At 39.9% G+C, this 25,613-nt stretch overlaps 1 protein-coding gene across 7 annotated transcripts; it reads right to left on the bottom strand.

The window, feature by feature from the left end:
• Nucleotides 1-897: 897 nt before the first annotated feature.
• Nucleotides 898-25,355, bottom strand: PRKG2 (protein kinase cGMP-dependent 2). Of its 7 annotated transcripts, none has more exons than XM_068187656.1 (19): nucleotides 25,325-25,355; nucleotides 22,521-23,064; nucleotides 19,610-19,776; nucleotides 17,889-18,002; nucleotides 15,080-15,185; nucleotides 13,789-13,852; nucleotides 13,095-13,172; nucleotides 11,998-12,092; nucleotides 11,164-11,232; nucleotides 10,330-10,428; nucleotides 9,223-9,373; nucleotides 7,799-7,935; nucleotides 7,551-7,640; nucleotides 7,230-7,371; nucleotides 6,267-6,430; nucleotides 5,519-5,641; nucleotides 4,492-4,554; nucleotides 3,577-3,643; nucleotides 898-2,733 (listed from the first exon to the last, which is right to left on the bottom strand). In XM_068187656.1, exons 2-19 carry the CDS (start codon nucleotides 23,012-23,014, stop codon nucleotides 2,638-2,640), a joined length of 2,319 nt encoding a protein of 772 aa, XP_068043757.1. In that variant the 5' UTR covers nucleotides 23,015-23,064; nucleotides 25,325-25,355; the 3' UTR covers nucleotides 898-2,637. The 7 variants fall into 7 exon arrangements, with proteins under 7 accessions (XP_068043757.1, XP_068043761.1, XP_068043758.1 ...); XM_068187660.1 differs by having other exon boundaries at nucleotides 9,307-9,373; XM_068187657.1 differs by having other exon boundaries at nucleotides 22,521-23,027; nucleotides 25,325-25,349.
• Nucleotides 25,356-25,613: the final 258 nt, after the last annotated feature.

The following is a 25,613-nucleotide window of genomic DNA, read 5'->3' as shown; positions in this document are numbered from 1 at the left end:
CTGCTGTTCCTGCATCTCTGAAGTACTCACCTGCATCTCCACTCTGATCTGGTAGTTGGGGGAAGGCACTTTCATCTCACCAGCCCAGGCTAACTGTTCTCTGTCAGGAACAATCTTCATCCCTCCTGCCTCCTAAGGCAGGTTCTCTTGTGGCAGAAGTGCAGGGGAAAAAGCACAGCTACAGCTGAGTTTCTGAGGGAGCCATACCATAAAAGCAAAGCTGACAGGACAGAAAGGCAAAGCACAGAGAACACCAAGCACAGAACTCAGACAATTGCTAACATATCCACAGCATGCCCAAAACCTGAATGTCAAAATCCCTTATTCAATGACTTCAGATTAGAAAATGCAGCAATAAGCATAATCTGATCATCATCCTAATTGTCCATTCAATTCTCCCATGATCTCCTGCACTGTGACACTACTTGAGCTTGACTCACTTACTCATACCCTTGTTTTACATCAGCATAACTCCACTGGTGTTGAGCTGAAGTCTGAAGCACATCTGTCTGTCAAAGACGGATGGTGTGAGATCAAATAATATTTAGTCTCTCCTGTGTCAGCTTCTGCTTGTTTCAGGAAAACTTCCCCTCAGTCAACTGCATACAAGCCAGAACTAGAATGAATTGAATGTACATGGGAACTCTACATAAGTACAAAATAATTTGTGACCTCGCTTATTGCAGCTTCTCATACATTCATTTTCTCAACATCCACTAGGGAAAACAAAATCTGAGTGCACGACATGCTGCAAGAAATTACATCAATGGCTTTCTCTCCAGAGTAGCCTTTTCTGCCTCAGTCTCTTCTGAATCATGTAGACAAGAAGTGTAAATTGAGTCTATGAATCTGGACTGCTGTATGGAATGTGCTTGTAAAAAATTAATGTTCATCTCATTACATTATAAGCTTACTTTATTTGCACGCAAATAAACAAGCTAAGTTAAATTTTATAAAGGAAATATATCCCACAGCTGCACAGACTTAATGCTAACTGCACTAAACTTATCATACAATTTTTCACTTAAAAAACAAATATATAGCCCCCATTATTATTTTTATATATATAAGGAAACTACATATAAATACAATGGAAAAATACATTCAAAAGCTTTTTAGAAAACTTGGCACAATATTATTTTGACTGTAATAAAAATATTCATGAGAGAAAGACAGATGCACAGAGAAACACAAATACATAACATCTAGTGCTTTGTCTAAATCCTGAAAATAAAATTTAATCTTTGGTGTTACTAAACAAAGTTAGGTTGCAACCATCTAGGGTCCCAGCTTACAGCCTCTGCTCCACCCTCTCTGATTCCACTTTGCATAGGCTTTGCTGGCTGCAAATTTCCATAATAATTTGCAAACAGGCACAGAAATAAAACCAGCTAAATATGTAGTGTCTTCTTTCAAGGGCTCCATCAACCTTCATTAAATTCAATGGAAAATATTCTATTGCCTTATTCAGGCTGAAGGCTATGCAAAATATTTAAATTGATTTGCCGTCAAAGAGATAGTCACCCACCAGTGAAAAATAATTATAATCATGTAACAAACCATGGAACTGGCCCTGAGGCATTCCCTCCCTCATTTTCCCCTTCCCAGTGTTAGAAGTCATGACCAGCAGCTAGGGAGATGATCCAGCAGCCATGGGTAACTAAACCCGGAGCACACAGTACAAATTGCCCAGGAGGTTTTCCATCTAGAGTGTGAAATGCAGTAATGCTGCGGCAGCTTCAGTCCGGAAATTTAGATTGGACTTGGTCTCAGCAGGAGCTGAAATAAATCCAAGTAGTGGCTGCAGATGCATCCATCCCACAAACCCAGCATGAAACCCAGGAACATCCCTACTTCAACAGCAGCTGGGGTTCATAACAGAATTTTCCTGTACAAGCCACGAATGCAAAACATCCATCTGCATTTTTTCCCTGCAAGGTAAAAGCTTTTTGTCCATCTATTTTATCTTAACACAACACAAAAGCAAAACATTTTAAGAAAGGCACATGGCTCTTTGAAGCAGTAAGGGAAATGCACACCACAGTCTGATTCTCTAGGCAACTTCTATTATGCATATACCTTTTTGTTTGACCAGTCTCACATATCCAACCTCGTGCAAAACTGGACTGACAGACAGGCAGCTTACACAGTGATACCCTTCTAGCTGTAGCTAAATCAAAGCAACCTTTCAGTAAAATTCTCTTTTCTACACATTTCTGGATCAATGCAATACAGGACATTTTGGGGGGAAAGCGAAATTGACAAATGTCACAACTGTTGGCTTCTGATACCCATCCTCTCCACCCAAAAAAAGATGTATGGTAACCTTGTTAATATCAAAATTTTAGCTAGTGATACTTTTAGTGGCAAAACCATAGATCCAATCAATGGTATCTGGAAAATGTTCATAGAGACACTGTGTATCAAAAAGAAAATTCAGGTTACATCTGCTGACTGAATGCATGCCCTTGTGATAAAATACACAGATTTTGGTGGATTATCCAAACAAGTTCTGGTTCTGTACTGTCTTCTAGTCTTCAAGGAGTGCTGTGTAATTTGTGTAACTTCATTTTAAGCAAGAAACAAGATAGAACTGATGCCTATGAGTTTCTATAAATGTGCCAGAAGGAAAAATGATCAGAAATCCTTGTCCCAGCCTGAAAGTTCATCTGGAGGGCTTCCCACTTCAGGTGGATAGCTGTCAAAGTAGCTGTAATCAGTTGGTCCAGACAACTAGGACATTGAAAACACAAACAAAACTGTGTTTCAGAAAGTACCTTTTGAAAATGTTCTCTATTGATTATGCATAATTTTTATTGCTCCCAACATGGAAATGAAAGGCTAATATGATAATGTCTTTCAATGGATGCAATTCCTCATTCTTTAAAAGAAATACCTCCAGTAATTACATTATACAACAGGACAGTGGCATTAGCCTTCTTGTACAAAAGGACTTCCCAGATATCAAATCCTTGATTTCATTCAAAGCCCTGTTAATTCAGTAAGAAAACTGGGTTACACTGTACAGCTGGAATGCTATTTAAGACCAAATCTACACTCATAGTGTAGCTACTCAAAGCAGACCTCAGAATTACTTTTTGTTTAAAATTAAGATCAAAGTGAGTTTCAAATGCTTTATCCTTAGTCTTTTTTCATTTTAGGGCAAAAACAAATAGGCCATTTAAAACCAAAAGCTTACTCAAGGATGTGTCGGAATTCAGTAGTAGAACACAGGGATTTGTACTCTTCACAGTAATATGAACAGTGCATCTTAATAATGTGCCCATTACCAAGGGAGATATATTTTTTCAATATTAGTTTCTGACCAAACACCATTTATTCTAGTAATGGTGAAAATGTAATGCAAAGTACACAGGCAGAATAATATTTCCATTACTTAACTGACTGTAAGTTATGTATTGCTTGCTGTCTCTCTTTTGTTCAATTTTCACAAAAAAATGTTGAGCTGTAATAATTCAAATGTGTCTTTGGGAAATTTAGCTATCACCATCAGTTCTCCTTTGTAGCCAAGCTGTGTTAGTAAAGCATTATGATACTGAAAGCCAAAACCAATACCTCTCTTTTTAAAGGCGATGTTAATTTCCTCACTTTCAGACTATCCCAGTTAAAACCACTCAACCACCTGAATAAAAAGAGATGAAAGACAGATAGGGAGAGACTAAAAGAGAAAGACAGGTTCTTTTCTGACATTATACCACAAAGAGATGAAAAATCATGTGAACAAGGGCTATAAAAAGTTTTTTCCTGTCAGCTCATGTAACAACACAGTTAGAAGGAGGAATCTTGAGCATTGTTGTTGCCATACAAGGCAGGGGCAGCTTCAGGACCACCAGGAACTTTGGCACTTCTGTATGGAGGAGGTGCACAGACAGGCAGGTTAATACATGCAGAAACACAGCCATGCAGAGACTTGAGTGTCTCCTTGGAATGCCACCCTTTTTACAGCATGAGAAGAGGAAGACAAGCAGAAAAATTGAAGAACTGCTTTCTCCAAGCAGAAAGTGTAGGGCTTAGAACCAGCTCAGGTAAAAAGAGAAAGCAGAAAATGTTTAGTTTGCAGAAGACTTTCTTTGTTAGAAGAAAGACTTGCATTAGAAAAATTCATTATGAGAAAGACTTTGTTTGTTACAAGAAAGAGGACAAAACCCCTAAAATTATTGCTCTGGAGCCCTTAACTACTCATTCTTAAAAATCAAATGTTGAAGGGTCAGGAGGTCTGAGAGGCAGATGCTGAACTGGAATCGATTTCTCTGAGAACTACATTAAACTCCTACATCAATAACCTGCAGCAAAACCAGTAAAAATAAGATTTCTAGATAATCATGCTGAGGATTTACGTTGCTTGCTATAGTTGCAAAAATACTCAAGAGCAACAGAGATGTCTATGACTTTACCTGTCTGGGTTCTAACATATTAAAAATATTTCAAATTAAGCCCCAAATTTTCTTCTTGGAAGTCTCTTTTGCTTACCTGTGCTTCTTGATGTCATTTATTCCATTCCTCAAATTGCCTAATCTTTCTGTAGGGTTTTGCCTCAAAAAAAAAAAAAGGAAAAAAAAAAGAAAAAAAAAGAAAAAAATTAGAATAAGAATATATAAAATAGCCCTATTTTTAAAAGACTATTTATAGGTCCTAACTGCTTGCATTTAATGGTTGCATAGGGATGCAGCTTGCATAAAACATGTGGCCAGAGATGCAGCTTGCATAAAACATGTAGCCTCATGAAGAGATATAATGAGGTGTTGCTCACTGCTTCTTTTTCCTGAGGATGGAGAAACCTTCTAGAAAGCCAAAACAGTGTCACTCAGCTGTGAGAAGCAGCACAGGGAAATCAGCTGGCTGAGTTTTATCTGCACATGCTTTTTTTTTTTTCCTGGCCAGCAGGTCTGGGTTACAAAAGGAGGCAGATCAAAATTTACAGCCACAAAGATCCTTCCAATTGTGGTACACAAGAATGTTGAATACTGTTCCCCGGTGCCATGGATGAAATCCCACAGAAGCTGGGAATCCAAAGTCAGAGTTACCAGCCAGAGGTTGTGCAGGCCACTAGGTTAGGCTGGCCCTTTTGAAATATCACCTTCTGCACATTTTCTAAAGGATTTAAGCCAGTCTTTAAGTGCCCTATGTTTTCTGTAGAATCTATATGCCTAAATAATTTTGGATTCTTTTTTTCTTTTTTTTTTTTTTTTACAATGTGCTTGATTTGAGAAATCAAATTCCTTAGCTCTTTCCTCAGCTCCCACTTAATAAATTTTCCCAAAGACGTGTTTCAGAAAAAATTCCCAGCTACAGAGAAAGCCCAGAGCCTGTGCTGCCTCTGCAGACTCAGAGGTGTGACACATTCAGGAGCATGCAATGCATACTGAATTCAATCAGAATAGACCACGCCATGCATAACAATTCCAAATGAGGTTGTCAGGAATTCAATGCTCAGTCTGAGTCCTAAAAGAGCCCGATCTCTCTACACTCAGGCTTTGCCCCAAACTGCCCCTCCTACCTGCAGAGTCTGCGGATCAAATCCTCAGGTCGCCTTGTTATTACTTTAGGAAAATCCAGCTTTTCAATGCCTTTGAGAATCAAATTGTATGTCATCATTTGATCAGCTCCAGAGAATGGTGGGCTTGAAAAGGAAAGCAACACTGATAAATGGAACATCTGGCAAGAGCAGATGTGGCCAGTACTTATCTAAGCAAATATTTGAGAAAATAGGAAAAACATATGGAAAAAAAGCCCACCTTCCTACTTTTACAACCCTCACCCTTTCAGCCTAAGATAATAGAAAGGCTTGAAGCTGAGAAGCTTCCTGTACTACCAGGTAAAATGCATGACCACGTGTCCCTTTAAGCCTAACTCAGAGAAGCTTCCACTTTGTATTGCCACTGAGCATTCCCAAAGAGTTGTTATGGGAGTGTGCAGGGAGCTAAAGAGAGAGCCCTACTTACAATTCATCCTCCCCACTGCACCCCATCACCCACTAAGGGGGAAGAGAGCAGTCTGTTGTCACTTGTTCCTCACAGGAAACATCAGCAGCAGCTACAGGGGTCCTACACATGCCAATTACAGCTTGTGCCTGGATAAGCCAGAACTGAGAATATGTAACCCACTTGGTCTGTGACTTTTCTGAAATTATGGAAGGTAAGACATGCATAAAGAAGTATCATATTGCAAGACTGTCTAAAAATAACCTTGGAAAGGATTCTAATAACAAACAAACTAGGTAAGAATTTTCAGCAGGAGGCACTTACCTGCCAGTGAGGAGTTCATACACAAGAATCCCAAGGGACCAAAAATCCACACTGAAGTCATGGCCTTTACTCAGAATGACTTCAGGGGCAACATACTCAGGGGTTCCACAAAACGTCCAGGTTTTCTGCCCTGATCCAATCTTCTTTGCAAATCCAAAGTCAACCTGATCAAAATCAACATATGCTGCATAAAGCAGAGGAGTTTTGCACTGGGAAGCCTTAAGGTCTTAATTGCTTCCCCACCTCCTGCAAAGATCCCACAATTGCTAGTTTACAACTAGTACAACCACACAGTGTAATTGTGAAGGAGAGAGAGGTAATTCCACTGGATTACTGAATGTTATAAAACAGATACATTTATTATCAGAAGTAATTTTCTTAATAGTTTTCCTTCTGGGGAGAATAACCCATTATTTCCTTGAGGACATGAGATTTACTGTCCCTGGAAAGCAATGGGTTGCTCATTGTCTTCAGAATGGATATTTCAAGCTCCCTGAAGGGTATTCTTGTTGCACATCTCATGGTCACAGTAAAGCATGGCAGGAGTTCTTTTCCGTGTTCCCTCTCTACAAAGAGAGGGAATCTATGATTGTAAATTGAATCAATGAATGTTGAACCTGTGATTGTATGAGGCTGGTCAGGGAGGTAATTCTGCACCTGGGAAATGTGGTTTCTGTTCTTACAATAAAACTGACTGCTGGGAGAATTTTTTATTTTGCTGTTTATACTGTGGCAAGAGCTCTCAGAGGCTGCAATTCCCCAGTTTGTCCAAGGCTCACAGTGGCTTTGCAATGCCTTTGTTTCTCATTGTGCAATGAGAAGCCCTCCCTCTTTACTGCTGAAGCACAAGAGTTACTACACTGCAGGATCCTGGTTCTATAATTACATGCTATTTATATCCCCCCCTGCAAAGAAACAGGATACAGGCACAAAAGGATAACATTACAATTGATTACATCTTACTAATTTTATATATCCTTCAGCATCCAAAATTAAATTTTCTGGCTTCAGATCTCTGTAGATAATTCCTATTTGATGCAGATAGTCAAAAGCCTCTGTCACACACCCAACACAAAACTTTGTGGTGAATTCATCAAAACTGCCTCTGGAACAAAAATAATTACAATCAAGTTCTGAAAACACTGCAGTTATTAACCAGATAATACGTAACAACCAGAATATTAACCAAACTGAACCAAACATCTTTTCATTGAATGGTGAAGCTAATCAGTAGCCACATGGGGCTGACTATAAAGGGCAAGGTTATGCTGTGTTTGCTGTTACCTGTCTCTCAGCAAGCTCCACAATTCCCCTCCAAGGCAAGCCTCCAGAAGCATGTACACGTATTTGTTATCCTTGAATGTGCGATACAGCCTGTGGAGACAAACAGCAGCAATTTAGGAAAAGCAAAAGAAAAAGCGAGACTTGCAGTGTGTTTCCTCCAGAACTCGTGTGCCAAACCCCATTCCTAATAGTGCTGCCCCAGGGGTCACCGAGGGGACAAAATCAAAGGAACCTTATGCTCAACTTACTTTACAACGAATGGAGAACATATCTGCTCGAGGATTTTCTTCTCAGAATAGATATGCTCTTGCTGTTTGGTGTCCACTACGTGTTTCTTCTTTATACATTTCATAGCAAAAGCCATGTTCTCGTTTTTAACTTTAACCTGTGAATAAAAATGATGAAAACACATGAGGCAAAGAAAGGATGTTTTACTAAATCATTCTCAGTAGATACATTGATATCCATCTTTTTCAACACAGCACGGGACTGAAATTGATGGCTGTAACAAGGGACAAATTCCAGACTTTCTGCAGAACTGTTATGTGCGATTTTAAGCCAAGCTTCAGATATTTTAGTTTCCCAGTCCCCACTCGTAAAGTGAAATGTTCCCTCTGTTCATTTTATATATACCAAATAGCAGCAGCTTGGATAGGTACTACATATTACAATGAGTTTATATCACAGTGGGTCCCAATTTCAATTTAAGATTTCTAATCACCAGCATAATACAAATGAACAAAAAGGAGAGGCAGTTTAGGAAGAATGTTGACAAATGATTTTGCATTACACTGAAATATTATCCAATATGCAATAAAAAGATGGAAGTTAAAACAGGGCCTCTTGGAAATGAAGGAAGCAGATATCTGTGTTCTACAGCTGGATGAGAATTTAATTTTTAGCTTAGTGTTCAGATGCTACAGTAGAATTCCAGTGTGGATTTTTTTTTGTGAAGCATGAATCAGAATGAAACAGTTGATGGTCTAACTACTGTAAAGGATTATTGACTTCACTAAAAGCACACAGTCTCCTTTAATTTACCATTACCTTCAGCAGCCTGCACAAATAGCATTCAGGTTTTGGTCAGATGTTTGCAGCTCAGCCAGAGGTGAGTGGAATTTAAGGCTTTGGGCTAATGAAGCTCTTGGTAACCCAGAAGCAGAGCTGATCACGCTATTGAATATGACTCAAAAGAGCCATTGCAAATTGTCGGACATTTCCCAGTGAACACAGCTCAGAGATAACTCATGCTGGCTGGAGCTGCTGTGGGGTTTATGGAAGCAGTTCTACTAGCACAGACTATGTGGTGCCATTGAGATTGCTCCAGGTCCAGGCAGATTCCTGGAAAAAGGCCTGCCATTCAGGGGACGTAATGCACGCAGGCACATCTGTAAACTCCAAATAAACTCCATCATGTACAAACTGATGACTATGTTTAGTGACCAGGAAGGTACTTTTAACAGCAGGAGATGGAGGCACACAAGAATGGATTTGTTTCTTTAAACACCCAAGTCCTGAAATGCTTTTTTTAACTGTGCATTGCTTTATGGAGGATTATTTCTGCCTGAGGGACACAAGCACATAGAATACCAAAATCCTTCATATTATTCAGTGGCTAAATCAATCACCCAAGACAGTGAGCTACATGAATAATTTAAAAATATTCTCTTACAAGCTCAACCCTTCCGAACCCACCAACACCCAGAGTTGTGACAACTTCTAAATTCTGGAATGGGGAAGGAGGGAACTGGGCTACTTTCTCCTTCAGCTCTATCATCTCCAAAGACACCTCTTTGGTCAACTGTCCACAGAAGGATCTTCCTCTGCATTAAGAAAATTAACATAGGTTAGTGCTTTTCCTTGCCATTACTTTTAATGATCCTATATAAGGGAAAGGAAAGGAAATGGAAAAGGAGGAAAGGGGAAGTGGGAAAGGAGAAGAAGGAAAGAAAACACTTTTTATTTCCTCACAGAATCTTAATGGAATTCTATGGAAGTAAATAAGAAGAAAAATGCTACTGAAATTCACTGAGTAGAACTGACAGTAATTTTCGCAAGAGCTGATCCCTGGTGAGATTCCTATTGATGCAGGCAGCTGCAAAAGTTTGGGCAGTCCAAGCTAGAAAAACAATGCTTGAAGGACTGTGTACCAGTTCCTGTAGAATTATCAGAAATAAGAATGCAGGTATCAGAAATAAGAATGTTTAGATTTCCTCTAAACAGAGGAAAAACACACTCTGCTAACCTTCCAGCAGTGCTCAGACTGAAATCCAAAGTACATAAAGTAAAAGTGTGGCCCACAGCTAAGAGTAGACATCAATACCATCAGTGTTACACTGAAACATTAAAAATAAACTGCTTCTTTATGTCTGCTTCTTTCTTTTTGAAATGGCACTTAATCTTTCGCACAGTAATACAGATTCCTTAACTCAACCTGGTGTTAAAGTTGGCCTTCAGGGGTTTTTACCAGTCAAAGAACTTATCATCAAAATGCAAAATCTATTTGAGAAAAACATTTTTTTTTTTTCTGTGCTCAGTTTTCCAGGAATAGAATGAATTCTTGCTTGGAAGTCAATATCCTGAGATTCTATGTAAGCTTTGTATCAGAAAAAAAGTTTGTTTGGCTTCATAAGCATAGCCAGACCATTTTATTACAGTGACTGCTGTCATTCCTAGGGGTCCATCACCTTCAACTACCATCCATGATTTTACTTATGTATCTATGACTCTTTTTTATGATTAGCTACTATAGGTGTAACAAACAAATGATCTGACTTACTTTGCATGTCGCTTTTCATCAGCCTGGGCCAGATTGGCCACATAACCTTCCAGATAAGTTTGCAGCTCCTCATAAGTTCCAACAGTCTGATTAAATGTCCTAAAACCACAAAGGAAACAACATAAACTGCTGAACATTTAAATCATGACCCAGTAGGAGTTGGTGGATACTCAAGAATCACTTCCTCCAGGTTCAAGAAATGATCAAGAAATCTGGCAAAGGGGGCAAGAGACCTGTGTGGAGAAATCTAGAACTCCTGTAATTACTCAGACTTAAGTGGGAAACACACAGGAGATGAAAGCTGGGTCAGGCTACTGGGAACAATATAGAGAGGTTGTCAGGGTAAATATAAATGAGACAAGGATGGCTGAGGCCCACCTGGAATTAATCTTGCCAAGGATGTCAAGGACAAGAAGAAAGGTGTCTTCAAATACATCAGTAAATAGATGAAAACAAAGGCTAATGTGGACCCATTACTAAATGGAGCAGGGACTCTGGTGACAGAGAAGGCAGAGTTACTGAATGCTCTCTTTGTATTGGTCTTCACTGACAAGAACAGGCCTTAGGAACCTCTGTCCCAGGAGATCAGGATAAACATCACTACTACAAGGAAAGAAAGAAAATAGTAACTCTGAACTACTCTTAAGCTTCTGTGCTCCGGCACCTGCTGTCAGCCTCTCTTCATCAGTATTCTTAAAGCACAACCACTCGTTCAGGACTCATTTAAAGAAACTTTGTGGTTTCGCCTATGACGAAGTCACATTAACCCACTGAAAGTCACGTTAACCTACTGAAAGAGGATGCAAATCTTTTATGAAAGTGCAATGTACTTACTCTCTGTCTATAACGAGGCACTCCACGTTGTACTCATCTGCAATAACGTTTGCTGATCTGACGTCGTCACTGAGAATTGAAATGCATTAGGAGAATTCAGAAGCATGTCAAAATCCTCAAAGTACCTCACACTGCACTCATGGAGAGTCACAGCTGCTCTAGATGAAACTCCTCAAAGGCCTCTGCAGCCTGTACCTGGATTAATGCTGCTGAACCAAATACAAAATTTAGCATTTTACTAGTCATTATTATGATCTAGCACAGTATTTTTTCCAGTTTCAATAGGGTTTGGATCACGACATCCTTTAGCAACCTTCCAAGAAATTAAGGTGAGATGTAATTTTCATTACATCAGGATTTACTACTTATTTCTAAAAAGATCCTTGGATATAAAACATTCCCAAACCAAGTGACTCCCTACTCAATCACACATGTAAATATGTACTGTGTGACTCCTTTTCTCTGTTTCTTACTGCCATGGGCAATGGAAACAGGAGCTCATTCCAGTCACAATGGACCTTATCCCTTCTGGCAATTACAACCTGGCACAAGTTCTCACCACAGTTTTTACTGAAGTACTAACAGTAAGCCATAATGCAGAGGGCCAGAATTTGACTTCTGCAGGGAAAACCAAAGGCAGATGCCAGTGTAAACTTTCAAGCTCTCTCTGCAACCCCTGAAAACATTAACACAAATTTGGTCACTACCTTCATCTACTGACTTTACAATCAAAAGAAATATTGTATTCGAAACAGCCATGAGTTGTAGAATCTGACACACAGGGATGGGACAATTGAAATCCTACATATAGTGACTCAGACAGTGTGAACTAACCTAATGAGAGCCTTTTCTCCAAAGTAATCTCCTTTGTGTAGATTTTTAATCACCTGAGGCTGCGAGTGGTCTGTAGTACTCTGGGTAACTATGACCTGCAAAGTACAGGAACAAAAATTTTGTAAGGGAAAGTTTCAAAGTGCATGATTTTCTTTCTTTTCTGTGTATTTGAGAAATGTCTTAAACTCAGTAATGCTGCGGAAAGAATTACAGATATATATTGTTACCCCTCCTCTCAAAAATTACACCCAAACATTCCCTGACCCCTCTCTGATTTTTGCTGAGAAGAAGGAATATATTCATTATTGACAACCTCTCAACACTTTCTCCTCATTCTTTTTGAAACAGAGCAGGATAAGTTGCATTTTAATGAAAGACTGAAAAATACTTCAGTTCCCACAGTGGGCAGATGTCATATGAGCTTTTTCTCTTTTCAGCTAAATAGGCAGCACTCCAGAAGCATTAACTAACATTTCCCCTCTGCTTCCACAGTAGCACATTCTGCTGATGCCCATGCTAGCAAAAAACAAACTAGAAAATCTACAGACACAGAGATGTTTTGGAAACTGGAAGTTATTGAGGAAAATTCTGCTGATTTAATTCTTTAGAGTCCTGTGTCAGCCTCCAAGGTATCAGCTGAGGGATAAAGGCTGCTGCCTTGCTCCTCTGGGACTAACAAAAGAAAGGATTCTGAGACACCTCAAAGGCCATTCTGCATTAAGCCTGGGACTCCATTACTTAGACTTTTCACAAGTCTATGTTTTGCGCATGAGATATTGCACCATCTAGGAGAAGATGTAGGGTTAAATCTCATTTACAAAAAAAATTGGCTTTACATCTGTGCCACAGAGTCAAGAGGCTTCAGGACACAATTTAATTACACTGTAATTAGAATACTATAACATGAGTTCATTGTGAATGAAAAATTAGTTTCCCTGAACCTCTACAATGCTGCTCCAGGCTTTTATCACGATATTGTGAATTTAATAGCATGTGCAGAAACAGTGCAACATTTTTACTGAAGACCACACTCTTTAAGGTAGCTTTTGAGATACAAGTGTTTCTTCATCTTATAAGTTAGGTTTATTTTACCTTACCTTTCCTTTTGCTATTATAAAGAAGGTATTTCCTTCTTCGCCCTCCCGAATAACGTAATCTCCCTTGTCGTAGTACTCCTGGTGGGAGGCAAGTGAGAGAAAATATTGTCCAATAAATCTTTCAAGGTTACTATGCAGAGTTCTTAACACATGTGGATGTTTCGCTGATCTTTAACTTCCTATATCCTTCATGCCTCCATGTGAAAAGAATAGAGTTACCACTGTCCTTGGAAAAAAATCCCAGCTATGGTTATATATCAAGCCTTTACCTTCAAAGGCTGCTGGCAAATGCAGCCCTAAGGCACACAGATATTTGGCTGGATTCATGTGCAGGGGACCTAATGCCTTCTTCCCTTACATTTTGCAGTGCATGTGGTCCAAGGGATATGAAAGTATTAAAAATCCACATCACAAAGAGGTACATTTGATTACCAAAAGAGTCCTGGAGAGCAACTTTGTACTTAATCTTAATAAAGGATAGATTACAAATCCTCTTAACTACTTGCTTGACTGCTTTGATGCCAAAAATATAACTTCTATGTCACTAAATGTTATTATTTTCTGCCAACCTGGAATTCAACTCTGATCACTCCAAAACCACTCTCATATTAAAAAAGCTTGGTTGTTTTTTATTTTTCTTTGTTATTATGGAAGCTTACTGAATACTATTTAGAAAAACTTAACAATATCTCACCACTTCCAGGCAGTCCATGATCTTGGTTAATTTATCTTCAGGTAAGTTTTTCAGCAGGGACACACTTCCAGAAAACAAACAAACAAAAAAAGCCCCACAACCCAAAGTAGTTATCATTAACATTTTTTTATGATCTCTTATCACCTATGCAATTTTTACAGTCAAATTTTATAACTACTTAACCTAATGGTGAACACAGTATACAACTAAATCTTAATTTAGAAGATTTACGTTAGAAGATTACGTTAAAAATCTCATCCTGATTTTTAGATAAACAAAACTTAAACAACTTAGAAATATGGCAAACATTGGTCAGTTTGTAAATCAACTTTTTGCTTCAGGAGAGGAAGGACTTTAGTGGGCATAAGGATTGATTTCAAAAGAATCCAGCAATTAGAAACCCAAGACAATATAGCAATTCAAGAATATATTTTCAAGTGCACTGCAGAGACTGCAAAATCAAAGGTAAAAACCTCAGTACTCTTTGGACAGCTATAGATAGATAATCTAATTACAGTAAAAACTTTGTGAACTTGCTGGTAAGAATGAAAAAACCTTCCACCCTGATCACTTAGACTTGTAAAAGTTAGGAAATTATAGAAATTTCTATCTATTTAGGCTCAGCAAAGAAGTGTGTATAGAAATTAAAAGTGGGGAAGGGTGTGAAAATACACAAGACATTCTATGCATGGCCAGGCTTGGCATCTTGATTTGAAGGCATAACAGAATGGTCATTATGTGTTAAAAAGATAGAATATTACATCAGCTAATTGTGGTTTGGAACCTCTAATTTCCCCATCTTCCTAAGGAGAAGCATGGCACCACTCTCAGTATTCCCTGCAGGAGAGAATTATTCTACTCTGCAGATTTCCTGGTAATTTATGTTGGAATTAGTTCATAAGTTGAGAGACATACAGATCTCATATTCAAATCTCCAAAGGATAAGGAATATTCCTTAATCTACTCCAGCAGCAAACTAACTACTCATTGGAGGATTTACCTAACTTTATTTATTATATTGTTCTAAATTCTAAACCCATACTTTTATACTACTTAAAGGCATTCAAGCACCTATTGAAGTTTTTTAGTGTGATGTAGAAGAAAAACAATTAAAATGGAAAAATGCTTTTATGAATCTTAAAAGAAAAAAAAAAGACAAATATTCAGGCTTTTGAGGCCATATTTGCATGAAGAGCACCTTCTCCTCTATTTACAAGACAGGCACAGTATTGTTGTGCACCTCAGTAAGTTGCACAAAGCAGTATCAGAAATAGAAATTCATCATATTTACCTTCTAAGGAAGTTTCTGTATTGCTCTTGTCTGGTTTGTGCTGTCACTCTCATGATATTTTGAAAAACTTCTCTGTCGAGTGCCCATGTTTTAACATTAGTGATTGCTTTGAGAAAACAAACAAACAAACAAACAAACAAGAACAAAATCAGCAATGTTTCCAAATTATTTGATGGATGATACTACAGCATCAGCTCATGGTAGAAGACAGACTAGCTATTTCACAAGGCCTAAGGTGGAATTTTAAAATATCCAGCACCTATTGTAATCAGACTTTAAAAATAATTCAATCCCCACTTAAACAATGCTCACTTAAGTAAGGAATAGATTTCCAAATGGTTCTTCTAGGGAAGGCTTTCCATGCAATTCTATAGGTTGAGCAACCTTGAAAGTGACAAGACTGAACACTTGGGAAAATCTATCCTAATCACAGACAGTCACTGCACTCAAAAGCTGTAAAATGCAAAGAAGCTGACTTGAAAGAAACAAGAACGTGGTTGGTTTTCAAAAACCTATGTCATGAAATACTGTGCCTTGGATCAAACTCTGATTCAGATTATATGCAAATTCAGATTGCATGCAAATTATCTGCACTAAGATAGAAATAACAGAGATCAAAAAATAAATTCAATTTCATTTAATCCTGTGATCCTCACACACTTTTCCTCCAAACTATCCATTATATAAGGGAATAAAGGGTAATCAAAATATTAATGACTCATTTTCAAAAGATAATAAAACAATTAAGAGAGTAAGCAGGCACAGGATTCAGCATCAAAGATGCAAACCACTAAGCACCCTCTGACTGCAATCATCGACACAACAGAACAGTTCTTATTTTTTTAAGCAAAAGTTGATTCTATTAAATTTAATCTCTTCTTTTAAAAGATGCTATATCATATTCAGCAGTTTTCCTTCTGCCCTAAGAAAGAGCAAAACTGTGTTTTCTGTGAGATAAAATTTACACAAAAATTTGGGGCAATTGATTGCCTCTATTTATCATCAACATAGAATCATTATTTTCAGGGAACAAAAAATGCCAGGTTTAAAACAAAGCACAATCATTTCTCATTGTACACAATATACACATATGCTCTGCCATCTATCAAAATAGATCAAAAATATTTTTGGTTGCTGGATGGGAGAACAAAGGTGTTACTTTTTTCTCTCCTAGATAACATCTTTCAGTTTACGTTGCATGAGGAAAACATGGCAAGTATCCAGCCTATTGCAAATGTATCTCCTATATCTTGTCCCTTAACTAAATGAAGCAGATATAGAGTTAGAAAAACACCTGCAATCTCAAAGATGAGATTAAAAAAAGAGAGAAATACAGAAACATAGGGGTAAATCACATTGCCAATTTCAAATCCAGCTAGTGCCTGTGAAGATGCTGCTGAGCAGCAGCAGCCACCGAGATGCTGTTTGGATGAAATCCTTCACTTGTGAGTTTTCAAAGACTGCAGGAAAGGGGTGTCAGGAGATCCAGCATCAGAAAAGGTTTCACATGTGCGTTCACTATTCATGCTCAGCTATGACATTGTACTGCTCTTCCTCCACAAGGATCACAGGAAAGCTATTGGGGACGGGTGGATTTCTGCAGTGTTTGCAAGTGTTCAAATACCTTTTGTTCTCCATAATTGGGCAATTCTTGTCCTACCTCAAAACCAATTAATGCTAGCAAAGGCCTAAAGCAGCTTGACGTCTTGTTATGCAGAAACACTACTTTATAACGCTAATACTATGCAGCAGGCAAAAAAGAAAAATAGGGAACATTTTCAATTAGAGCAGCATGTTAGTAAGAAAAATAATCACATTAGTGATGCTGTTCTGTTTATCAAGCAGCAACAAAAACAGATTACATGTAATAACTTCCATCTGCAAAGCCAGCAATGATTAAGTGCCTAAACTGGGTGCAGGAAGAAAGACCAAAAGCTTTTATAGCAAACAACTTCTTGTTTTATTCCATTTGTTCCTTTTTAAGTCAACATGAACTCTTCATACTTACTGGTGGCACAAAGTCCCTGCAGATTTAGACAAGAACAGAAATTAGTCTTCAAACAAAAGTATTATTTATGAAATGGTGGACAATGGAAAAATTATGAACTTAACAATATTTAGTCACTTATTTGTTTGTCATAGAGCAATTATGGCATGTTGGAAAGGGAATCAGGGGGTATTTAACGGATGTACACCCAGTCTTATGCAGGAAGAGGAATTTTTGTATCAGAGCAACGCTTAACAACTCCATCCTGGTCAGTCCCCAAACTGCCAGCTGCAAATGGATCTAGGCAAGACTCAGCAACATAACGATGACACAGAACTAAAAGAAATGCAAAAACAACTATTTCCTGCATATTTTAAATTGAATTAGAATTGTACCCACTCTACTATAAACTCCATGGTTCTCATATGCTTTCAAACTCACTGCAATTTCATCCTCAGCACTGCATTTGACACAATAACATAACAGCCAGAGACCACTACCTCTACTAAAGCATCCAAAATTAAAACACAATCCTGCCCTAGTTGTTAATATGCCACAGATCAGGCTAACCAGCACAATTTGGGGGTGCCTAATTGTTTATCAAGGGTTATACCAAAGATGGAGTGACATTCATGGCATAGTATTATTTGAGTTCCCAAAAAGAAAGAACTCAGGGAAGAAATATGAGTTAACCGTAGATAGCCAAGATGTGTAAACATCTATTAAATGAAAACTTCCAAGAAAATCTGGATATAACAGGAATCTCACAAAAAACCCACAGTTTTCATTTTGAGCAAGGTTGTTGTATTTAACCTTAGTTACCTTTCACAGAAGCCGTCCGTGTGCAGTTGTATAAAATGGCCAGTTCACCAAACGCTGTCCACACAGGTATTGAGGAGAGTAGTTTATTCTGCTGAAAGACTTCCAGACTGCCCTCTGTCAAAATTCATCAGGATAATAGCTATTAAACCTGTGCTCAGCTGCACAGAGTGAGAATGAATGGAAAACAAATCAATATATTTCTGATTTTGCCACTCCCTGGAACACAGGAATGGGAGCAACAGTGCAAAAAGTACTTTGAAACACATGTACAAACCAGTAAAGATTTATTTTTTTAAATTTACTGCTAATCTACAGATGTACTCTGGAAGGGAGGGCGATTCTAAATCCTGATGGATAAAGCTTTGCTACAACAAACCACTCACTTGTGGTTGAGATACTCCAGTGTGGTGTAAAGAAAGAAGTCTTAAAATAATGATCACATGAGAAATTACTCATAGTTTATCTCTTCATACAGATGTATGAGTGTAAATATATACAGAATGCAAAGGAGAGGGCAGAAAAATTAAAAGCACATTAAATATTCATTCAAGAAGGTGTTCTTGAGCTTTACTGGCAAAAGTCAAAGAAAGTCTGAACTTCACTTTTTTTGGCCCTAAAAAAATCTTCCCTTAAACATGTTATGAAAGTTCTGCTCTCTTCTCTCCAAGGCCTACACCATCTCCTCAAGAAAGATTCTAATGTGCCAGGAAAAGTTCCAGGTGCACATCTCCTTTCTGATATTTCATCTGTTTTCAGAATGTTATCATTTTGTCTTGCAAGAATATGACCACACCATCACAAATCCTGCCTCCTCTTTCTTTCCTGTAACATTTCTGTTTTCCTAACACAGTTACCATCATTTTTTCTCCAACTAACCCATCCATATGAAGCCAGAAAATGTGCTTTCCAACATATACCAGTTTACTCCTATTTAAATATTCCCACCTCAACTCCTTATAGTGTGAGCTCTAATCATATGAGTCTCTGGGAGTGGTTCCCAGTTGATGAAATATGCAAATTAATCCCTTTTTTTTAAATGGTGAAATGATGAAACGTCTTATTGCTGATAGGAGCAAATTCCAGGTGTTAAACTACAGCTGATCAGCAATTTGAGGCACAGTAGCAGTCACACAAATGATTTCAGACTTGTTTGCCTTATTTTAAGAGAGCCTTCTTATCCTAAAGCTTTTTTTTTTCCCAGAAAAAGCCAAGCAGGTCTTTTTTTTTTTTTTTTTTTTTTTTTAAAAAAAAAAAAAAAAAAGCAACCTCTCAGCTTTGAGAACAATGAATGCAGACCTAATCTTTCAATTTCCCATACACAGAAAACTGGTATCTTATGAATGTTGAAAAGTAACTTTATTTCAGAAGTGGCTTCACCATTGAGCAGTTTTCTGTATTTTAAATAATACCTGTTCTTCCTCTGGAGAAGAAAGAAACAGAAACAACAGAACAACACAAACAACAGCAAGGAACTGCTGGCCTCTGGGCTTTCAGAAATGAAAAAAGTCATGAAAAAACATTAAATCAAGACTTATGATTCCAAGGTGCTTTTTTATCGCTCTCACTCTGTTTCATAAAAGTCACAGGTAAAACTTGCATTGCCCTCCAAAGGGACAAATTACTTAGGAGCACAAACACCCTCAATGTGATTTCCTGCAAAACCTTCCAGACCCCTTTCCTGTTTCTTGCACTTGTGTGCTGTACAAGTAAGCAATATTCACCTTTGAGCACAAAAATGTGATTTCCCGGTTCTCCCTGTCTGATGACGTAGCTCCCTTGCTGGAACGTCCTCTCATACATACATTCCACCATGTCTCGTGTCTGGTGAGGCTCCAGTCTCTTCAGGAACTGGTTTTTATTCAGGGCTTCTGTGATAAGCTTCTTCTCACTGGTTGCAAATGAAACACCACAAAGTTTGAAATGCCCAGCAGGGCTGGGGTTTATTATTCACCAAGCATTCATTCCTCTCATTTCTAACACACTGCTCTGCCTGCCTTGTTTAGACCTCGTGGGGATGGTAGCCTGGTTAGTGAGGGAATTGTCTGTGCTGTAGTCACCTGGTGGAACAATCTCATTGAACAATCTTGTTCTCACTGCTCCCTGAGACAGCCTCTGCATCATTTCCTGTTGCAGTAAATGCATATAAATGGGTGACTTGTAAAGACAAGAACTGTCTGTATTTGAGCTGCTGGTGGCAGAGCCCAGTGGTTGGATTTTAAGAAGGAGAAAACATGGAAAAAGAAACAATGGATGAGTCTGTGGATAAGGGCTAACCAGCTGAAACAAAGCAGGCCATACATACATTCTGGCAATCTATGGGTTCTGATTGATTTGAGTATGTTCTGGCTCAAGGACATCTTATAAAGCAGTGCCTCAAGTCCTCACCAGAAATGAAGGCAATTAAACAACTTCTCCACTGATGGGGCTTTTATGGCCCTGCTGATAGTTTTCTTTTGCTGTTGAAGTGAAAGATAAATTCTGCCTTCAAGTCCCCATGCTCCTAATGTTGACAAAGTCAAAACCCTGACAGATTTCTGAGGCATTTAAGGCGTCCTCTAGTTTGTATTAATAAAGCAATGGGAGGTTGTCATCAAAACTAGGTTACATGGGAAAAATCTCCTGAGGACAATCCAGGAATGAACAAACCTAGGGCACGTTAATACATTTACATTGTTACTAGTCATGTAATGACTGAAAATAAGTAAAGGTGATGAGATGAGGCAGGAAAATAAAACCAAGTAGCTATGGTGAGGACTGTGTTTAGAAATAGGAATCATAACTTACCTTCTGCTGAAAGCAACAGGGTTATTGGAATATAAGCTCTAACTTAGTTTTCATCTAAAACCAACCTTGCTAATTTGATTCATCCTGGCCTGCATCATGTGTACAGTACTGCAATAAAATACAGTAATTGCATATAACCCGATACGTAAAATGAGCACAAAAGCTTCCAGAACTATAGAAGAGGAGACTATGCTTCTAAAACTTTCATTAAAATCATCCATGATGAAGTACTACAAACAAAAGTATGGCACTCAAACCCCTGCATATGAATAGCGTCAAATCGTGCCATTTGTTTTACAAATATTTCTAAAAGCGACTGGTGACTCTGGAATCAATGCAAATTCAAGAAGCATGGAGCTTCCCCTCCTTCTGAGGCAGCTCCTTTCACAAGGAGCACTGTAAAGTTACCTTACACAGCAGTAGGGCTGCCTTAAGTCCTTTCTCTGTAAAGGGGAGGCAGCTACTGGTAGCAGCAACTCCGAACACCCCTTCAGACACTGTCAGGCTAATGGTTCAGTTTCTGCTAATTCTGTTTAGCTAATTCTGCTAATTTTGGCTAATTTTGCTAATTTTCTGCTAATTAGCAGAATAGCTAATTAGCAAAATTAGCAGAATTCTATAGACAGTGAAGATTACACTTTGTTCTTATGTGTCTGAACTGCCTGAATTTGACCTACTACAGTATTTACAGACCAGGTAAGGAAACCAAATGTTTGTGCCTTTCATCGTTTGTCTGTCTCAATAGCAAGCTGATGGGGTCATACACAAGTGCATGTGTATCACAGGCTTATCCAACTTAGAGACATAGCTATGCACAGCTGTACAGGTTTGTGGTACTTTTTTTTGGCATATGTTTGCTTTCAAAATATTTGGAAGATCAAATAATACTTTGACTACTACAACATCAAAAATTGATGTGCATTATGTTTGGATTGCTTAAGCTGCAATACTTGCTTTGGTTCTGGCTGCCGCACTTGGCTAATCCACTGGCTCTTCTCCTGGCTTTTCTCCTCACTGCTGTTACAATTTTGTCTCTGAAGGCACCCTAGAAAACCATGTGGTTGACTGCAGTACAAGGATCGTGCCAAGGAGAAGACAGGTTACAAACACAACACTCTTACAACTATGATTTAAGCTACCCAGGTACTTGTGATAAAATATTAATGCAGTTCCCTTAGTCTGGAAAAAAACACTTCTAGCTGAAGTTCTCAGCTCTTTGTGGTGACTCAGGCAGCCTCTCTGATTCATGAGGCACCCTCTAAGGTGCAGTGCTGGACATGATGGATGAGAAAACACGCCTCATAACTCTCAGGTCTACTATGGGAAAGACTCAGATATGCCATGAATAATAAAGCTCCTCACAAATCTGAAGGCACCAAAGTCACTGGCTGAAGTCCAGGTGAAAGAGGGTCTAAATTATGCTTTAGGATACCAGTCTGCTATCTCTGTCTGCAAGGTCAGCTCTGACCGCAGAGATTTCTGGGTCTGTCAGAGTCTAGAAAGTGTAATTGGATTCAAAGAAGAACAAGTAAGATTCAGTTCCTACACCATGATTGTTAGAAGCTGGAGGGAAGGAGGAAGCTGACAATAAAGATAAATCCCCAAAAAACTGTAAGATTCTCATCGGAAATACAGAGACTGCCCACCACTCTTCATCAGAAGTCTGTGGGACACAGAGGATTCTTGGTTAAAACTACCCACAAACTCAACCAGAATCTATCACAGCTGCAAAACCTACATGAAAAAGATGAATACTTTAATTCTGACTAACCATGAGGAGAGGATATAATTGTGATATAAGTAATAACCTTGTAACACAAACATAGAAGCCCTCTGAAACGAGCTCACCTTGAATCCTTTCGGACTGTTGCTTTTTCAAGGGAAAACATAGTTTGCCTGCTCAAATCACACAGTCCTGTTGTTGGCTCTGCAGATACACCTTCCTTGGCTCCTCTTCTCCTATCAGCAGAAACTTTAAATGGAGAAGGCTGAAGAGAGTGCTCTCCTTGAGTGCTAATAACATCCTGCAGCTTGTTCAACTGTATGCCCTTGCTCTGAAGCTCCTTGGTGAGTTCTGCTATGACCTTAGTCTGCATAGCCAGCTGTTCCTGAAGCTCAGCAACATGGTGTTGACTCTCTTGCAACTGCTGATCTTTTCTCTTCAGCTCCTTTTCCAGTTCAAGTACCTTGCTGCAGAGGACATCAGCTTGCCCATTGATCACGCTGATGCCTAGGCATGGGTCCATCAGAAACTTGTGGCTGGCAGCACAGCCAATAGCAAGGTTTGCCACGTGCCTATTTGGCTGCCTCAGGTGCTTAGGTTTCACTAATCTGTTCCCCATTTTGTCCAGAGACCTGGGTGGGAAAAAAAATCTGCAGTTTTATTTCATTCCTGAAGAAAAAATAAAATTAAGTAATGGAATGTTGAGCAGTGAATTTAGCAATTAGCTGGCAGCTGAATTTGCCATATGCAACTGTAGTAAACACAGCTGATTGCTTTCATCCTCTCCAGTCCTGCAAGTCAGCAGTGTAAAGGGCAAGGAGAAGAGGCAGGGAGGGATGGTAGAAACAAAGCAAAAGATCTCATGGCTACTGCTTCATTTTTGTGAGTTGAAGAGATGTGTAAGCTCCTTTCAGCCTAACAAAGATAAAACAAACAGTAGGAAGGAGAAAAGCTTGTGCTTGACTGCTAAAGCAAGAAAATTGTTAGAAGCAAAAAATAAAAGTTGGATCACTTCCCCATTGAGGAATAATTATTGTGTAGACTAATTTAATTTAATAGACAGACCAATTTGACCACGGGGTACATACCTGCCTGGCATAAAGGATATGTGATTGGTAAGTATATGTGTTAACACACAGGCAACTGGCATAATTTCTGCAGCTCACTTACTCATCTAAAACTGGCTCATATTTGTTAGTACAACTGCTGTAACAGCTGCTATGGCTCTCAAGGAACAATTATCTTTTTATGGGGAATTACCCCTTTCCATTGGCTACTCATGAAAAGTGAACGGGAAAAAATGGTCCTGGGCTCCTGTCAGAACACACCTATGGCTAAAAAAGCACTTGTTGCAAACCTGCAGCCTTCAGTAGATTTGTAGTGAAGTGACCCACCTTCTTCCTTGGACACAATGTTTCATTAGATCATTTCAGGAGGAGCAAGGGATGATGCTGCTGTTGTGGTCAGGCATCAGCAGGCCCAAAGTAGCTGTTTGTCTGCCCCATGGATGAAGGACCCCTTTTTCAGGCTGAACCCAAAGTGATGTGGATTAAGATAATCTCCTCCAACATTTTATTGGAACTGGGTAAGAACATGGCCCTGACAAGGTATGTTGATCAGACAAGCTCCAACAATTTGCTTTCACTTGTTAGTATAACCATACTTTTAACAGATACACAGTTCTGTTCTGGTTTACAGCCTTCAATGGGTCAGAACTGAAAGAGCTGACAAAGTACCTCACATTCCAAATCTAGTTTTCTTTAACATAGTCTTTCTTCTCAGCTCTGTCTTGCTTATTGTGACTTTGAATAATATTTTTCATTTGTGCCAATTTCACAGATGCATTTTGACAGCTGGTGCTTCAGCCTATTAACAGGGACACCTCAGTATGTCAGAGATGAAGGCAGATCTGTCCTGCAGAGGAGAATTTAAACTGCACATCAGGGTACCAAACCAAATAACTCTGAAGAGGGACCTGTGTGTAACTGCACATAGCTCAACCAAAGATCTTAGCTCAGCATGCAACCATATTTAAAAACAACCCCAAACAACAATCAACATAAACTAAAACTTACTATATAGAGAGGAGATTATGGGAAACACATCATCATACTGTAGCAGTCCCTGCTACTAAATGCAGTGACAGTCACTGCATTTCAAATAAAAGATATCCCACACACTTTAAAATTATGTATGGCAGAGTGACTGCCCCAAGGCACAGAAAAACCCTTTGGATTGTACCCAGAAACAGAACAGGTTTACTGTGTGATGTTTGAGGTTCATAATCTATCAGCCTCACTGGAGTGACAATGTTAGCAGCTTCTGTCTTGCCACTGTATATGCACAGTTAATTGTCAGTGAACAATGGAACAGGCAGTCGGATCTGACAGATCCCTGTTTCCACATCGTGCCCTTAACTGGCCACTTGTGTAGGAAACTCATGTATGTGCCAGGAATTTATAAAAGACTGACAGGTGAGTTGGGAAATTCAGCATTACAGTAGCCAATTCTAGCAGAAAACTTAAAGCCTTGCTCCTGACCACCTTTACCCACAGCTCAGGAGACAGAAGGCACAACAGGGCATTCATTGCTCTGTTTTTGCCTACGAGGCAGCTCACACGCTCCTTCGAGGTCACTGGACAGACGGGGACAAGCACCGGACAGACCCAAAACCCTCCCGGGAGAGCCGGATGTGTCCGCGCCCGCCGCGGGATGCTCGGGGGATGCTCGGGGGATGCTCGGGGGATGCTCCCGGGGTGCAGCGCCAGCCGAACCCGGGTCCGCCGCAGGCCCGCGGGGTGCCGGCGCTGCCGGGCCAGCACCGCCGCCCCGCCGGCACCCGGTACCGCCCCGGGAGGCCGCAGCTGCCCCTGCCCCGGCCCCGGCCTCCCCCGGCCCCCGCCCGCCCGGTGCCGCGGGTTGCCCTCACCTGCGTGCCCGGCTGGCCCGGAGCCAGGGCGGGCTGGCGGCGGGGACGGAGCGCTGCTCCCCGCGGAGCCGGGCTGGGCACGAAGCCGCTCCCGCCGCCTGTCACGGGCGGCCGGGGATGCGGCGGGGCGGGCCCGTCCCTCCCCCGGTCCCTCCCTCGGCGGTGCGGGGGCTGCGGGCCGCCGGGCTGTCCCCCGCCCGGGCGGCGGCGGCGATGCTGGGCGTGGGGAGCCGCCGCTGTCCGGTCCCGGCTCGGCAGGGAGGCGGCAGCCCCGTCCCAGGTGGGCAGG

The sequence above is a fragment of the Anomalospiza imberbis genome, chromosome 4 (assembly GCF_031753505.1).
Source record: "Anomalospiza imberbis isolate Cuckoo-Finch-1a 21T00152 chromosome 4, ASM3175350v1, whole genome shotgun sequence".
In the NCBI taxonomy this organism is placed as follows: domain Eukaryota; kingdom Metazoa; phylum Chordata; class Aves; order Passeriformes; family Viduidae; genus Anomalospiza; species Anomalospiza imberbis.
This window is presented reverse-complemented; position numbering and strand designations above follow the sequence as displayed.

Bases quoted from the DNA above. Each gene is read 5' to 3' on its own strand.
- PRKG2 (XM_068187656.1), bottom strand. From the start codon at position 23,014: ATGGGGAACAGATTAGTGAAACCTAAGCACCTGAGGCAGCCAAATAGG. The intron at 19,777-22,520 runs GTGAGCTCGTTT...ATTTGCAACCAG, and splicing joins ACAGTCCGAAAGGATTCAAG to TGAGAAGAAGCTTATCACAG. The intron at 4,555-5,518 runs GTAGGAGGGGCA...TTTTTTTTTGAG, and splicing joins TTGATCCGCAGACTCTGCAG to GCAAAACCCTACAGAAAGAT.